This window comes from Ambystoma mexicanum, chromosome 14, assembly GCF_040938575.1.
Source record: "Ambystoma mexicanum isolate Mex_15411 chromosome 14, UKY_AmexF1_1, whole genome shotgun sequence".
NCBI lineage: Eukaryota > Metazoa > Chordata > Amphibia > Caudata > Ambystomatidae > Ambystoma > Ambystoma mexicanum.
Window position 1 is genome coordinate 302248009 of NC_090940.1, and position 18479 is coordinate 302266487.

At 48.0% G+C, this 18479-nt stretch overlaps 1 protein-coding gene across 1 annotated transcript in view; it reads left to right on the top strand.

Moving 5' to 3' along the window:
- The window catches only part of HHIPL1 (HHIP like 1), a 472587-nt gene that overhangs the window by 426171 nt on the left and 27937 nt on the right, over positions 1 to 18479 (top strand). Inside the window, exon 8 of the mRNA XM_069637428.1 lies at positions 4859 to 4941. Coding sequence (XP_069493529.1) covers positions 4859 to 4941 — 83 coding nt within the window. The remainder of the gene's footprint in view (positions 1 to 4858; positions 4942 to 18479) is intronic.

An 18479-nucleotide genomic window follows, 5' to 3' on the forward strand; every position in this document is an offset into this window, starting at 1 on the left:
CCCAAGAGAGGTCCAGTGAAGTCCTCTTGTTCTTCTGAGAGTTCAGAAATGAATCAAAGAAGAATGGGGGTTTCCCTTCTGATAAATACAAAATGTCACAGGAGATTGGTCCAAAACAAGCCTACTGCAGGCAGGCAATCCAGGCTGTTGTAACAAGTGCCCTTTGTCTTCTGACATCAGGCCCAGAATGCCTTGTCCTGTGGGAAAGGGGATAGGAAATTGTAGATAGCCCTACCCGAAACCAAGATGGCGGAATCTTTCTCTCAGCCATCCTCTGTCTACTCTAACCTCTATCTCACCCATGTCTGCCGACTTCAAAGTAACTCCAGTGGGCAGCATCCTCTTGTGAATGTGACTTTGTCAGTGCAGCTTTTGAAGCTCCTGCTTCCCAGGAGACCTCCTGGGGGAGGGTGCCTATGCTCAGGAGGAAGTTGTTGCCCTTCCCCTGGAGGCACAAATAAGGCAGCTTTCTGGCCATTGTCCCACATGGCTAAAGTGGTGACATCCAGGCCAGAGCTGCATGCCTGCTCACACAGCTTACACTGGTATGATACCAAATTGCTGTGGCTGTATAATTGTGTGCTTTTAGTAGTTACCAAGCCACAACCAGGCGTGGCTTATATTTGAGGCTCCCTGTTTTCTGTTGTTATTGATTTTTACCCATAAATACAGACGGAAATCAATTGGTTTTCTTTCTGTATTTATGTATAAAAATGGAATAAAACAGAATAGCAGCCCCCCTCCTTAGATCCTGCTGCTGTCAATTACGCCATGAAGGCTATTCATTTATTAAACTCGCAACTTGGGTAGTGTAAAACAATTGTGATATCACATTTTAAGCTGTTTAAATTTCACCAAGATGTATCCCAGGTCAGCAGCAGGGACAGGACTTTGCATTTGTTTCAAATTAAGAAGGTACCTGGCTTTTTTGTGCAAGAGCATTGCTCCATCTGTCTATTGTAAACATGTGGGAGTGCTTGCTTTTTCTGAATATACACATTTTTCATTTGAATAAATGTGGGAAATACCAGTTGCAACATTTAAAAAATAAGAAATCATACAATTGGATGAATACAGAAATAACAAAACATAAATGTGGATAAATACAGATGGAAACCATGCAAAATTAATTACCATAAAATCATAACCCTTACTTCTATTTAAACATTTACGTGCCACCAGACTGACTAAGCTGCACAATTATTAAGTTTGGAAACAGAGATGCAGCAGATCAAAAGGTTCTGTCTTACTGTTGTAATTTGGTGTTCCAGCAGCTGTGGTGCACATGTGACCTTATTTGAACCAGCCCTGTGCCACTGCAGGGCTGGTGTGGAAGGTGTCTGTAGCCTATTTATATGCAGGAAAGTACTATGCTCTTTTGATCAGAAAAGAACATAAAATAGACTATCACAGCAAAGGCTCATGTTTGCACTATAATTTTGACATGGAGCTTTTTTGAAAGGTGGGTCGGAATAGCAGATCTTCCTTTCAGCAACATAATGAGTTAATTGTTATATTTACTAAAAATCAAAAAAGCTTCGGCTCTATCCCTCTGTCAGTGTGATTCTGCATATAGTCTTTATAGCTAAAGTAAAGTCTAGCATCAAACTCTTAATAATAACCTTTTTGACTGTACCAGTTTGACCACTCCATTCCCTTACATTTGGATACCAACTACATTTCCCTTGTCAGTCTATTCTGGACTAGGCCACTTTTGGCCCAGACATGGCAGTTCCAGAATTAACATTCTAGAGTATGACTTGGGGTACAACATATGGAGATGCCTGGTGTGAAGGCATCATGAAGCAAGACACAGACAATAAATTCAAGATTCAAACAAAACACCTTTATTTGCTTAAATGTCAGGCTGGAGTAAGGCCTAACTTGCCCTGTGCTAAGGTGGGATTTCTCTACCTAAAGAAACTAAGGAAAGTCTGAGTCAGTAAGTTCAACTTAAAAGTCTGACTGTGTCCAAAACCTATACTTGCCCTCACAACTAAAGCTAAACAATGTGTCGGGATGTCAGCAACAAAAGAAATAGTGTTCTAAATAAAGTTCTGAGCTTCTTCCAGATCTTGGCTTACTTTCCAGCTTCCCTTCCCCAAGTTCAAAGCAGTTCCAAAATGCCTTGGTTTGCCTTCCCCAAGTAGACAATACAGTTCTGAAAAGGCCTCAAGGCTCCATTCCGTAAGGTGACAACACAGTGCATAATGTCTCTGGGGTTCCCTTTCCCAAGACATCAGCTCTTCCAGCTTTTAAAATCAGTTCAAGTCTCGTAATTCTTAAAATCAGTTCCAGGTCGACTTTACAGTCCTTCAGGCTTTTCCAGACTGGGTAGCCTCGGTCTAGGCGTAGTTGTCAGACCGCATGGTCTGCCCATTACAGGTCACGCAATCAATAACCCTAGATTTTCTTGCCCACACAGGTTTCTCACTTCACCTGTGATTTGGTTCACATTCACTTAGCATTCTCCTTCACAGCCTCTTGGCTTTGCCACAGTGTGTTCTTCCACACAACTTACTCCATGGTGCTCACTCTCTTCCACCACCTTGCTTTCACAATCTTTATAAGTGCTCATCACTTGCTTTTCACTTTATTCATAAAGCTTAATTCTTTCTCTTTAAGTGCTCCTTACATGTGTTTCGCACATGCTTTCCTTTCATTTGGAAAAAAACAAGGGGGGTCCTGGGAGTCTCTCTGCCAGACATTAGTCCTGGTTGCGAGAGCCTTACCCAGATTCTTTAGCTCACTATCTTTCACGGAGGGGAAATATCCCAAACATATCAGTCTTTGTCCTGCCCTGGGGCAGTCCAGCACCAAAATGCTAGGCAATTCTCCTCTGAACAAGAGTACCAACAGCAACCCCAGAGACATGTAGGCTTCTCAAAGATTTCCTTTAGTTCGGTGTTCAATAATGGTTGAAAAGCTTTTCCTTCCATTTGGTATTCAATAATGCTTGCTTTTTTTTCAATTTTCTTCACTTATAGTTCAACGTTTGCTCGATGTTCAAAAACTGCTCACTTTGTGTTCACCATCGCTTGCACACAAATTTCAGTTCATCCGGGATTACTATATGACCAGTTGTAGCCCCAGGAGCGTCCCGGTACGAGTGTTCCCTTCAATTCACTCACCGGTCCTCGGCTGCTCCTCCAGGTGTCCTCACTCTTATTTTTCCTGGCATTCCTCAGTTCTGTGCACACTTCTCTGGAGCTCTACGAGCAGCACTCGCCTTATGCAAACTTCGCTGTGGGTTGCCAATAGCTCTGCTCTTCACCGACGGATGCTACCGGTGACCTGCAGCACCCAGGAGTCTTCCATGAGCCACAGCTCCGGCTGTGAGTACAAGGCAGAGGAGACTGTGGCGGCCTCGACCCTCTAACAGCCCGCTCAGGCCCCGGCGTCAGGGTCTCTCCACTGCAGTAGCCGGTGTCCTGGTCTCCAGGCAGGACTCTCCTCAGCAGCCCCTTCCGGGGCAGGAATTCTCCCCTCTCAGGCACATCTCTCAGAGCCCAGCATCTATCCTGCTGGTCTCCCCCTCCTTACTGGCGGCTCCACCTTTTATGCACCTATTACCTGTTTTGTTGCAAACCCTCAAATCCAATTACCTGACCATAATTACTGGTGTTCTCTAGACATACCTGACTCTCACCATAGTTTCCAGGCCTCTTCCTTGTCTCAGTACCAGAGTGGTGTAACTGAATGTTAGTGTGTTCAACTCCTAGTCGCCTCTTCCTCGTCCCAGTACTAGAGTGGTATGACTGAGGGCAAATAAAAGGAAATGGCTGGCAATAACCTATGAAGGTAAGGGGAGGGGAGGGGAGGGTTTATTATCACAACGGAAAGGGGGATACCATGCCTCACCCAAAAACATCTTCTCCCCACTCCGCATTGATCCTCCACCCAGGTGATCCCCCCCTCGCATCTCCACTCCCAGGGTCACGACCCCAGAGCGATTGCCTTTCCCTGACCTCCTGAAAAGAGGATCCTAGGGGAGTAGGTATGAAGATGCCCTCAGGTTTATCACACTGGGTAATTAAGCCACTAAACTTCTGTACCAACTTAGAATTCACCAAAGCTGCCTTGGAAACACAACCCAGTTATCACAGCGCTTAAGGACACAGCCGCCTCCTCTCTTTTGCAGACCTATGGTCCAGGTAACCAAACTGACAAGCATCCAAGCGATCACAAAACATTCCCCTGCGCTGAATCCCTTACCCTTTGTTTGTAGCATCTATTTACTGCGTTTCCATCCTCTAATCCTCCCCTCGCTCAATTTTATCAGCAGACTTGGGTCTGGATGCCAGCGACAGGGGCACAATTTACTGCTCTACAGATAAGTCTAAACACTCTCATACTACTACATTGGTGGTTTGTCGCAGTATAAAAGTATATTAACATAACATAACATTTACATGTATTTCAAGATAATCTATGCCATGTAAATATGTAAAGCCAGCTGCACAGTTGATAACTTGCATTGTCCCTATTTCATGCCCCCGAACATCACATACTGATTTCTGGGTCCAAGTCTCAATTGGATCTCTTGCTCCATACTTTTCTCTTGCTCCACACTTTCTCTTGCTTCATACATTTCTCTTGCTCCATGCTTTTCATGTTCAAGATGCTCTTGTTACAGGCACACTCCCTGTAAAGCATTTCCTCCTGTGCTCCTTGGAGCTTGGCCGGTGCATTATCCGATGCTTAAAGAGAAAAATAACCCAGAAAAACCTCTGATGAAAATGCCTTTTGCCAGGAAAAGCACAACCCATCCACATATGAAATAAATTCTGTCATTTGAATTATGTGCCTGTAAGGGCAGGATTAATTACAAAAAATGTTTTTTTTATTGCTTCTTTAGGCGCGCACCACCCGGGAAGTGTCATGTTGAGCCTCTGCCGGTTCGGGTGAGAAGCAGGCGCATAGACTTCGTACCGAAAGAAAGTAAGTTATGTGTGCTTTACATCTTGTGTTCTTACAGTGACATATTGCCAAGAGGCCAAGGGAGAGCAAGGCCCAATCAGACCATTTGCGACAATTATTCTAAAGTCCACCCAACAAAAACTATAAAACTATTCTACTTGGCAATACAGAGCTCCAACTACTAGTATAAGTCTATACTGCTCAAGGTAATGGTATTGTAGCAGAGCTGCCAGGCTTATCATAGGAGGGAGAGAGGGCTGTAGGGAGGTACAAAGAACCTGTAGTGTACATATGCCCAAGGAAATACTTACTTCTCCAGCATGGGGTCTCTCATGGATTCACTTGCTCATGAATATTCCCCGTCGTCAGGCTGGGAATCCTCGGTAAAGAAGAAATCAGTATCAATTTCGTTTCTGATCTGTCTTTCTTAGTAGTAACCAATCACTGATCTCTTGGTCATACTGCCCCCAGCCAATGACTGCCCTCTCCCTAAGCCCCTCCCCTGGCAGCCATCCTCAGATTTTTACCGCACGTTCAAGTGTTGGGAGTCCTCGTACTATAGCTCTCGAGCTTTTTCTGCGTTTCGCGCTTTTTCAAAGAGATTTATCTAATTTTTCGGTTAAATTGAGCCTCAAGCGCCAACGTTTCTACTTCCGATCAACAGGGACCTGTTTTGGAATTTTCTCCGCCCCTCAAGGGTGAAGTTTTCGTCGAGCCACGCTTCTTGGAGGATTCCAGATGTTTCTGAGGCCTACCTCGTGGACATGGCCCAGGAGAAAGGAAGCTCGACACCCGGCAAGCTGTTCAGGAACTGCCCTGTATGCAAGCTACAGAACCTGTTCAAGGAGGACGAGCACTCGAGGTGCCTCTACTGCCTTCACGGAGACAAAACGCACGTGGAGAAGGACAGTGCGTTTTGCATGAACATGTCGGAACGGACCATGAGGGATCGTCGGACCCGTCTTGCCAACTGGCTGGAAGGCAAGAGCCCAGCAGGTGAGAAGAAGTCTGAGCGGTCTTCTAAGTTGTGTGAGGGCGCCCCGGCGACGGGGGCCCAACAGAAGGTAAAGCAGCACGAGTCCGGGGGCACCGGGAGTGCCGAACGGTCGGGCTCTTCAGCTGCCAGGTAGGGCGCACCTTCACCGACGCCATCAACCACGAGCCAACGCTCTGGCTCGGGGAAGAGAAAATCCGAGAACCCGGCTAAGCTTCTGGAGAGGCCCCGGTCGATCTCGAAGGAGCCGGCCGAAGGGGAGCGAGGCGGTGACCCTCCCCCTAAGGTGAAGGCCTCAAGCGCGCCCAAGGTGGTGAAGGCCTTGATTCACCCGGCCAAGGCCTCTATTGAGGGAGTCGCTGCGGCCCTGGCAAAGCCTGTGGAGGCTACCCCAGTGGAGGCGACCTCGGGGCCCAGAGTTTCCCTGCCTCCGTGGAGGGAATCCTCTTTTAAGCCTATCGAGAAGACCCCCGTGAAGACCCCGGTGGAAAAAGAGGGGGGGGTGCGGTGGCCATTACGGACACGGACACAGCCTCCGAGGAGGAGCTTGTCGAAGTCGAAGAGGGACTCGACAAGAATTTGGAAGGGGCCCGTTCCCACGGGAGGGATCCCGACGAGGGGGACGACGAGAGCGAGGGTGGTGACGACGAGGCACCCGTGGAGGAGGGGCACCCGTCGCAGCCCGAGCCACAGGACAACTCGGCGGCCATTTTCACAGCAATCCAAGCATTATGCACAGAGATAAGGACGAGATTGCCCCTACCCCCAACGGACAACCCGACTGAGCCGGGTCCGTCGGGAAGCCCTCCAAGCAAGAGGAGGAGGATTCATCCAGCCCCACCTTTTCAGCCCTCACGGCCCTTTCAGCCTTTGTCTCCTTCCCCGATCCTGAGGGATGACACGGGAACAGATACGGCCACGACGGGGACAGATGACGACGGTGGTGACGACGGGACTGACCTCACGTCGCTGATTCCTCGGGCATCCCCACCCAACGAAATTGGCTCGTTTCACGCCATGATTGCCAGGGCGTCCGAGCTTTTCCAGCTCTGGCCCGAAGAGAAGAAGAAGTAAGGCTTCCTCTACCAACGGCGCGAGGCCAAGAGGAAGACGGTCCTCGCGGTGCCGTTGCTGGATGACATATGGGACGAGGGACTGGCTCTCCTGAAGAACCTGTCCACGACGCCTACCAAGAGGGACCGGTACGAGAAGAAGTAGCGGGTCCCCGACGCCGCCCCCTTGTGCCTTAGAGCACAACAGACCCTGGATTCGGTCGTTTCGGCAGCGTCCAAGAAGAAAGCGGGGGGGCATCGGCTTCAACTTCCACTTCCCCGCCAGGCGGCGAGGGAAAGAAACTAGATGCCATGGAACGACGAGTCATCTCGTCTGCGGCGACGACGATTAAGGCGGCCAACGCCCTAGCAATTGTGGCCCACTACGACAGGGAGTTGTGGTACAAGATCAACCGCCCCTTTTGGACTTCCTCCCAGACGACAAGAGGGCAGAAGCCCTGGCAATGCTGCAGTGCAGGAGGGTGAGGTGGCGTCGGACCACGCCATAACAGTGGCCACGGACATTGCCGACACCGGTTTCAGCCAATTGGGCAACAGCATTTGCCTTCGACGGCGGGGATGGCTCAAGGCGACGGATTTCCGCCAAGACGTACAAGCCAAAGTTTTGGACATGCCCTTCGACGGGAGCAACCTGTTTGGGAAGACAGTGGATGAGTCCCTTCAGGCCATCAAGACCGACACGGAGACGGCTCAGGCCTTGGGAGTTCTGCAGCAACGACGGCCGCCCTTTCAGAGCTCCGGAGGCAAGCAAGTTGCCTCCAAGGGATTCGGCGGCGGCTCCTCGACGTACCGTCAAGCGGCCCGTTCCTCGTCGCAAGAGGCCTACAGGGGACGAGGCAAGTCAGGTGGATCTCGCCGTCGTCGCCAAGGAGGCCAAGGCGGCAAGGCTGCTGCCAAACAAGACTGAACTGGCCGTTGCGTCGGGCCCCCACCGAAGCACCCCGGTGGGAGGCCGGCTGACGAGGTTCGTCAGCGTGTGGGAGCTCATCTCCACCGACAGTAGGGTGCTAGATGCCCTGGCCCAGGGGCACACCCTCGAATTTCTAAAGAAGTGCCCCTGCATTCCTCCCGTGGCCAGGAAGGTGAACCATGTCCCTCAACTGCTGTTGGAGGTAAAGGCGATGCTCAAAAAAGGTACCATCGAGCTCGTCCCAAAGAGGCTCCGGGGCTCCGGAGTATACTCAAGATACTTCATCGTCAGAAAGAAGACATGCGAATGGCGACCCATCCTGGACCTGCGTCGACTGCGTGGGACGGCCTGTTCCTGTATGCGTTCCCTCCGTTGCCGTTGCTGCTCCGACTCATCAACCAACTCAAGAAGTCCCGGTGCAGGATGATCCTCGTCGCACCGGAGTGGCCGAGACAGATCTATTTCCCGGACCTTTTGGACTTGTCAGCGTCTCCACCAGTCGAACTGTCGACGGACGCAGATCTTCTCTCCAGAGAAGGAGGCACCATCCTTCATCACGACCCGGAGTCTCTGATCTTGCAGGCCTGGCTCCTGCAGCACTAGAGTTTGGAGGGTACGATATCCCAGCTGACTGCAGAGAGGTTCTTGCAAAGGCCAGGGCGTCCTCAGCTCTCAAGTGCTACAGACATAAGTGGAAGAGGTTCTCTGTCTGGTGCCGTGCACAGAAGATTAACCCTCCATGGATTACGGCCCCTCAGGTGCTACCATACCTACTGTCGCTGGCCAAGGCTGGACTAGCTCACGCTTCCATCAAGATACATCTGGCAGCGATCTCCCGATACACCAGAACTACAGGACAGCCGTCCTTGTGGTCTCATCGCCTGGTGAAAGAATTTATGAAGGGACTGTTCCGATCGTTCCTGCCGGTGAAGGCTCCAGCCCCGGCGTGGGAGCTCTACGTGGTGCTGACCAGGCTCATGGGGGCGCCATTCGAGCCTATGCATTCGGCGCCGTTGAAGTTCCTGTCATGGAAAACAGCATTTCTTGTGGCCATAACCTCCGCACGTCGTGTGGGAGAGATCCAGGCCCTATCCTGCAAGCCTCCATACTTGACTTTTCACAACATGAGGGTGGTGCTGAGGACGCACCCCTCCTTCATGCCCAAGGTGCCATCAGACTTCCATCTCAACGAGCCCTTGGTGTTACCAGTTTTCTTCACGTCGCCTTCGTCGCCGGCCGAGAGGACTTTGCACTGGCTGGATGTAGCTAGAGCTCTGAAGTTCTACGTGGACCGCACAAAGAGTTTTCGGAAGACGTCACAGCTGTTGTTGAACTTTGGACCTGTGAACCAAGGGAAGGCTCTCTCGAAGGCTTCCATTTCCAGATGGCTCCCCGGTTGCATCATGCACTGTCACAGGTTGGCAAACCAACCGTTGCCTGGCCGCCCGAGAGCCCATTCGACCAGAGCGATCACTGCTACCACGGCGTTCTTTTCTAGTGTGCCCCTGCTGGACATCTGCAGGGCTATTACGTGGAGGTCGACACACACCTTCACGAGATTCTACTGCGTCAACCGGAATTCCAGGGAGGAGTCCAGAATCGGCCAAGCAGTGCTGCACAAGCTGTTCGCCTGAAGGTGGGCCTGGTGAGGAGGTAAGAGTTGCTTAATGTTGAGTTTATGTAATGCTTAATGTTGAGCCTTTGCCACCTCCCGTGGTTGTGCATGTGTGTACTGCTATGTATTCTTATATTCATGAGCATGTGAATCCATGCCAGACCCCATGCTGGAGAAGGAACAAGTTACTTACCTCTAACTGTTGTTCTCCAGCATAGGTCTGGCATGGATTCACATGCGAACCCTCCCTCCTTCCTCTCTGCGGCTCTTCACTTGGTCATACTGCCACTGTACGTGCTACCAAATCTGAGGATGGCTGCCAGGGGAGGGGCTTAGGGAGAAGGCAGTCACTGGCTGGGGGCAGTATGACCCAGAGATCAGTGATTGGTTACTACTAAGAAAGACAGATCAGAAACGAAACTGATACTGTTTTTTTCTTTACCGAGAATTCCCAGCCTGACGACGGGGAATATTCATGAGCATGTGAATCCATGCCAGACCCATGCTGGAGAACAACAGTTACAGGTAAGTAACTTGTTCCACCCTTAGTTATGTTATTATATATATATTATATATATATTTCTGAGGCTTGTGGAATCTGTTTAGATCACATGCTGTGCATAGGCCGACATCTAGTGGAAGCTGCGGAGCATTACAGTTTGTTTTTCGAAACTCGAAAATGGGCGTCGACACAGGGCGTGCCAGTAATACTATCCCTAGTGTTGTCAGTCTAGAAAAATGGATACCTCTCATATTTGACGGCAAACGTATTTTGGTGGCCGTGGGCCAACCGTCTCATGCATGATATGACAGACATATAGGTTTCGAGTTTGCCAATGAACGACCATTTTGATGTAACAAGGATCGCCATTTTGTTTTCTAACCATTGCTCATTGCTTTCTGTTTTTATAGCTTCGCAGCACATTTTCTGCTTAAACTGCTCGACTGTAAAACATTGTTGTCTGCACGTGAAAGGACAAGGCCGCAGGGCCGCAAGGATAACAAGAGTTTGTTGAAACACAACGTAGGCAGCGCCAGGAAGGAATGGCCGGCTCCCTCCCGAATGTAGCCTTGAAGCAGAGCTGCAGGGCATTTAATCATTTCGCAGCTGCCAGCCAGTCTCGTTATATGGTAGAATATGTTAGAATAAAGCAGCTAAAGGCTTGAATTATGCTCTTCTTACGGCCCCCTTTACTGAGCCCTGTAGAGCGTGTCAGCTCCCAGGACACGAATAGCACCTCATAGATAGCAGGGTCTGGAATGTGACTCTTCCCCCGTATGTAGCTCGCCTCCAAGAACAGAAGCACTGTGTTCTGATCAACAACTGAAAGATGCCTCCGCACTTGCAAATTGCATATTGTTACTAGAATAGATATTTGAAGGTGTCATAATTGTCGGAAGTGTCCATCATTACACCGAGTTCAAAGAAACCCAATAAAGGGGGGTGTTAAACATGTCATAGCTGATTGTATGATATGCATTTTGTATATATGTAACTGATGTACGTAAATTCACTCTCTTGCGTCCCTCGAGGTCTACAGATACACGTCGTGGGCGTGAGACCGAGTTGGCCAACTGAGACTATTTGCTTTGCAATAAACCCTAGCTTTGGGAATACAACCTACCTCGTGTCTGGCGTATCTATCGTGTTGGTGACTTGCCTTGTTTCCATAGACGTAAGGGACCCCTAGGGGCCCCTTTCGAGATGGCGCCCGAATAGGGACCCTCCCCCACTTGTTCCATCGCATACGTTGTAATTGAGTCAAGGCGGAGAACGGCGAGGACGGGACGATCGAGCCGGGATCAAGAGGTGTTCGGGGCGCCCTGTAGAAGTGATGAGAGATTCCTTTGCAGATCTGCACACATCTGATCTCTGATCGACGTACCTGGCTAGAGAACAAGGAGGCGAGGGTCCCGAAACGAGGTGGAAGCCAAGAAACGCAGACACTACGTCATTGGTTGCGTCAGTATACAGACGACTTGTGTCCGAAAGGACAAATTGATTTATCAGGTGAGTCATTCCCCGATTCAAAGTAATCCTGATATTGGTTGAGAGTTGACTTTGCAAAATCAAACGCCCTAGGTAAGGTTGATTAACCAGGGGGAAGGTTGAAACATGCCTGGGGTATTGTCCACCCTAGCAGGGTTTTTCTGCTGTGGTAGACAATCTTTGGAAGATGGCCAAATTGCACCACCTGGGGGAACGCCGGCATATGAGATGTATGTGAAGTATGGAGTGGGTGCAATAATATTCTGTGAGACTTGGCATAGGCAAACCAGAAAGCAACAAGACCATCAGTGGCCGATTAATGGTAGTTTTGAGATAGCGAGAATAGATAACTTGAAAAGGGTGTTGATAAGAAAGAAAGCGCGTCCTGCAGCATTTAATATCGTTAAGGACTGGAGAAGGGAAGCAATGCTCCGATTTAGAAGTAGAGCGAAGCATGCGCGCAGGCATAAAGCGAAAGGTGAAGTAGCGGAAGAAAAGGAAGAGGAGGAGTGGACTGAAAGTCTAAGGAGGTCAGGTAGACATGACCAGTTGAATATAGAAAAAATATACCCACAACGAGAATTGCACATAGCAGATGAATTGATAGAAAACATATTGATCCATACAAAACAAGGCCCAAGATCAGAAGGGAGGCCAAACACGTCAGTAACTAGTGCCCAAACCCCGCCCGTAGCCCAAACTCTCCCTCCTGTAGCTCAAGCCCTCCCACAGCCACAGACCGTGCATGTAACACTTCCTATTAGCTAACCAGGCCCACAGCAGACACTCCCTGTTCCCATTGTCCCATCCGCACCTCCCGCCTTAGATACAGACTCGGTACCGTCTGTCCCTCCCGGGGTAGTAGTTGAAACCACGGGGGCGAGAGGCGGGACTGAACAACGTGGATGCACGAGGGTAACTCGCAGTGCGATCAGAAAGAAAGGAAGGTGGAATTGCAGCAACAGGCAGAGATGTATATAGACGGGAATGATGGGACGACAACATTGGCTTCAATATATGACTTCCGAAGAAGCAACGAAAGACAGGTAGTGCTGGAATACATGGGTGAATATTTGGTGGAGAGATGGAAACAGTTAATTGGGAAATTACCACCGCAGCGATTGTTGGATTTGAATGCATTAGCACGCGGTAGGGAGAGGGATGAAGAAGTAAGAGAACATGTATATGGACTTTTTGAACTTAAAGATGAATTAGATAATGATTATGCCGAAATGTTTACTGCACCTGGGTACAGGGGTAAGGATATCGGGAGACATCAGAAGGGAATGCAGGGGTCACATAATGGACGGCAGCAGTTATCATCGCCGGGGCAGAAGGAAATGGTGGACAAATTATCGTTGTTAAAACAGATGGGGGCAGATTTGAAAGCATGCCTACTGAAAACACAGGTATTACTGCAGCAAGTAGTAGGACATAATAGAGGGAGAGGGAATGCACAAGGAAGGAGTAATTCGAATATGTATAGGGGAGCAGTGGGACCAAATCAGTGTGCGTATTGTAAGGAGGAAGGACACTGGCGAGCGCAATGTCCACATCTGCAGAATAGAAATGGGTCTGGTCAGAGGAGACAGCATAGAGGGCACCAAGGAGCGAATGGACCAAATAGGAATAGTATGCAGCAGCACCACAATAATGGACGTAATCAAAACCAAGCCCAAAACCAAAGTGCCCCTAACCAGAGTTAGGGACAGCAAAACCAACAGTATGGAAACCAGAGTGGAGGAAATAGAGGGAAGAGTGGGAATGTTTTCGATACACAGCCAAACACGTATTACAGTAATAGTAATGATTACACATCGGACGATGTGTTATTTCCCCAACAGGACAGCCCAGGACAGAGGTCGGAACCAGTGTCTATTCCCGTGAATCAGAGAGGACCCTACGTAGAAATGAGAGTCGGGAATGAGGAGCACCGCTTCCTTGTAGATACAGGAGCGCAAAAGTGTTCAATAGACCATCACTTGGTTCCGGATATACCACTGTGAGGGCAAAAGAAAGTTTCTTTAGGGTTTGCAGGTACGCCAGTCATAAACCCAGTGTCCCAACCAGTCCCAGTTACTATAGGACCATTCACTGAACATTGTCCTTTCCTTTTAACAGAAAATTGCAGGGAGAACCTGTTGGGATTAAATTTGTTTAAAAAATGTGGTTCCGTTATACATTGCACGGCAGACGGGGTGTTCCTAACGATTTGGCCACAAGATGCCCCTGTGTCAGAATTCATGTCTGAAACTTTACCAGGAGAACTAAGTAAAGTGCCAACCTGTATATGGGCAATGCATGACAACGATGTAGGTTGCTTAAAAATAGAGCCAGTAAAGATCATTTTGAAAGAGGGTGTTACACTACCGCGAATTCCCCAATACAGAATTTCGGCTGAAGATGAGAAATGATTGAAGAGTATTGTTACAGATTTGGTGAAATTAGGGGTAATTGAAGAAATTACAGGCAGTACATGCAACAGCCCGATTCTTCCAGTTTATAAAAAAGGAGGCAATGAAGTACCATACCGTTTCATAATTGACTTGCGCGCGCTAAACAAAGTAGTAGATCCACAATTTCCTTTAGTGCCAGATGTCACTACAATATGGACAATGATACCTGTTTCAGCAGAATACTTTAGTGTAGTTGATCTAAAAAATGCATTCTTTAGCATTCCGGTGGACAAGGACAGCAGATATTTGTTCGCGTTCACATTAGGAGGACGATCATTTACATTCACTCGGATTCCGCAAGGTTACACGGAAAGTCCGAGTATTTACAGTAGAGCACTGAAAGAGCAGCTAGACATGCTAGAATTACCAGTGGGTTGCGTACTCTTGCAATACATAGACGATCTATTGTTAGCTGCTGACACAGAGGAGATTTGTAAAGAAAGCACTGTATTACTACTGTCACACCGAGCGGCACATGGCCATAAAGCTAGTTTGAAGAAGTTTCAATATAATCGAAAGGAGGTAGCTTATTTGGGCTACCTACTTTCGAAAGAGGGGAGAAGGATAACGCCAGAACGCATAGAAAGTATTTCTTGTATGCCTATTCCAAAGACACAGAAAGGAGTCAGAGCCATAATAGGCATGGCTTCATATTGCCGACAATGGATCGGGAATTTTGCGTTAATTGTGAAACCGATGGTGAATTTGACTAGAAAGGATGCGGTTATGCCTCTACAGTGGGAAGAGGAATGTCAGAGAGCATTTGATCAATTGAAAACTGCATTATGTTCTGCTCCAGTTTTGGGCACACCAAATTATGAGAAGGTTTTTAGACTGTTTGTGTGTGAAAGTGAAGGATGTGCATTGGCGGTTTTGACACAGGAACAAGGTGGAAGAAATAGGCCATGCGGCTATTTTTCTTCTGCGCTGGACCCTGTAGCGAGCACTACCACGATGTTTACGATCTGTCGCAGCGGCTGGTGCGTCAGTGAAACAAATGGAAGGGATGGTACTGGGGCATACTTTAATTCTGATGGTGCCACTGGCCATAGATGTTCTATTAAATAGAACACAGACGCAACACCTCACCTAGATTGACAAGATATGAGATTATCTTGTTTGCGCCCCATATCCAAATTATGAGGTGTAGCGCTTTGAATCCTGCAGAATTAATGCCACTATCCATAAAAGAAATTGGTGAGAATGAATCACCCCCCCCCCCCATGATTGCTTAATGGTCACTGAGGAAGAAACCAAGGGGAGAGTTGATTTAAGTGATACCCCACAGAAAGAGCCATATGGAGAGTTATTTTGTGACGGCTCTTGTTTTAAATTACCTGATGGCACAACAACTGCCGCATACACTATCACTACCCTAGAGAGCGTTGTAGAAAGCAAAAGAATCCCCTACAAATCGGCACAAGCCGCAGAGATAATAGCATTGACCAGAGCCTGCGAGATTTCTGAAAATTTGAATGTGATTATATATACTGATAGTCAGTATGCTTTTGGGGTGGTTCATAACTTTGGTCGACTCTGGGCTGAGAGAGGGTTTTTGACATCACATGGTGCCAGAATTCAATATGGCCCTTTGATTGTACGATTGCTGTCTGCACTCACGTTTCCAAAGCGCCTAGCAATAGTGAAATGCGAGGCACACAACAAGGTAACATGCAAAGTAGGAGAGGGAAACACGTTTGCAGACAGAATCGCGAAACAAACTGCCACTGATTTAAATACCAAAATGATGACGGTTCAGACTGAGGAAGTACCCTGTATGATAGAAAATGGAGTTGCCACTGTCAAAGAAATGCAGGCCGAAGCTACGGCCGATGAAATACAAGGGTGGGCAGAGGGCTCTGCTGAGTTAGATCTGGAGGGTTGTTGGGTGGACAAGGGATCTAGAAACTGGATGTTGCCAAATTCGTATGTGATTGCAATGGTCACAATGGCCCACAGCCCTACTCACATCTTCGCGAAAAAGATAATACAGCACCTATCTACAGTATGGCAGAATATAAACATAAAGAGGAATGCAGAGAGGTTGGTACAGAACTGTATCACGTGTTTACAACACAATGTAGGAAAGGGAACAGTGACTCCAGTAGGCAGTTTTGGCCCGGCCTCTATGCCTTTTGAGGTAATCCATTTTGATTTCATAGAGATGGAGAGATGCCAAAATTTGAAATATGTCTTAGTGGTGATCTGTGCATTCAGCAAGTGGGTGGAGGCATATCCCTTAAAAGACTGCACAGATATGAGCACGGTAAAAGCAATGCTTAAAGAATATTTTTCCCGTTTTGGCTTGCCCCGTGTCCTATGGTCAGATAATGGCCCACATTTTGTGGGCGCAGTGGTGTTACAGATATGTGCGGGTCTTCAGATTGATAAGAGATTCCATAGTTCAAGGCATCCGAGTTCGGCCGGTCTTGTGGAGAGGCACAACGGGATTCTCAAGTCAAAAATAAGCAAGATATGTGCAGGAAGCAAGTTGAGTTGAGTGGATGCATTACCAATAGCGCTATTATGCATGCGCACATCTGTACAGGCTAAAACTGGGCTCTCCCCGTACGAAATCGTAATGGGGAGGCTGGCAAATGTTTGGTGCGCACCTCAGCCAAAACGACTTAGAGAGGTAGAACATCCTGTGCTTAGTACTTATTGTGGCCTTTTAATGCAGAAATTGCGTTTGATTCATCAGCAGGTGCAGGAGGCTTTACCAGTGAGATACACCAGTCCGGGGCACGCGCTGGAGCCAGGAGACTGGGTGCTGGTTAAAAATTTTGAAAGAAAGTCATCATTAGCACCCAGGTGGCGCGGCCCCTATCAAGTACTCTTGGCAGCGCAGACGGCGATACGGGTGGATGGACGGAAGTCGAGGATCCATGCCACCCATGCCAAAAAGATTCCAACTTCACTGAAAGACTTGCCTGACCAAGACGACCGGGAAGAGAGAGCGGTCCTAGAAACGAAAGACACTGTTGCCAGTAAGCAGCCACCAAATCTGCCCAAGCGAGAAGTGAAACTCGAAACAAAGCCTGAGACGATTGCCAAAAAGGGGGAAGGGCAAAGAGTGCCCCAACGTTGCCCAGCAGAATCTGCATCACTGTTGGCCGACATGAAATCTGCATTTCAAATACCGTCAGAAACTAAACGTGTACCCCTTTGGCGCCCACCAGCACTTGCCAGCACGCCAAAGACCGAATCTGCATCACTGGCGCAGCGCACACCAACACCTGCCGTAGCGCCACAGGCTGACTCTGAGCATGAATCTGGAAGTGCACCGGCACTGTTCACGGATCACACAATACCAGGAGTGAGGCGATATAATTTGCGGCCTCGAAAGACAAAGTGATCGACAGTTCTTTGGTGTTTATGTCAACCTCTGGTTCTGCTCATGGACGGAGAAGGAACTAGAGGTGTAGAGGAGAGAAGCGTGAGAATTGTGCAAGTCGGACAATTCAAGACTCGCGGCTCCTCGGTGCGATCATAAAAAGTACATGTGTCTGGAACCAGAGCGGACAAGCTGAGCGCACATGGTACTAAGGCAATAGATAACTGATCATCAAAAGTCCTCTGAGCAGTATGAGAAAGGACAAGTGATCTTGCCTAAAAACAAAAAAGCAAATCCAGGCTATAAAGGACTGGCAGATCTGAACTGTGACAATTCCGTTGAATTTATTGATATCAGAGCAAGTGCAACGAAGAGAGATATCCACGACAAACTCTAATAAGGAAGAAGAAGGACGATGAGAAACATGTCGGGACCGGTTTCAGCCTCCTCCTGCACCGCTGCTGAGAATGAGTTAATTGTAAAGACTGTAAGCTTAAGAAAAACGCATGGTAAAAAGAATTATATGCTGGCACTGACAATAATTATGTGCTTTATGAGTGTGGTAGCACCAATAACGACAGCCCTAGTATTATAGTATGTGGAATCGATACACCCATTGGGAATGTTTTTACCAATAGTTAATATATCCACTACTGAAAGCCCGGTTCAGGTGATTACTTATACCCTGTCCCCAATGGAAGAAAGACACAGGGAAGGGTTTGGGAACAATACTTTGTTATTAATTATGAATATGACACATGCAATTCTAAAGAAAACAAATTGCTGGGTATGTGCCCATTTACCGCAGCATGCTGGGAAAGGAATAGGTTGGTATGTACAGCCATTACCATTAAGTTCTGCATGTATTGCATCTTTAAGTGCAATGTTCTATGGGAAATGGAATAAGAGTAGTACGGGTCAATTAGGCAGAACAAACATGAATGAGTTTGAGGAAATAATTATGAGGCCTGTGGGTTGTTCCATATTCCATAAAGCACAAGTGATGACCCCAGAGCATACAAGGAAAAGTAAGCGAAAAATAACATGACAAAATAGACAAGATAGATTGTCCCCACCAGTTAAAACATCTGTGATGACATTTCGTGTAAGAACAGACGGGAACAAAGATGCAGTTCCCTCTTCTTACACGATGAATTATAACCCAAGAACTGTCCCTTTTTGTCTAA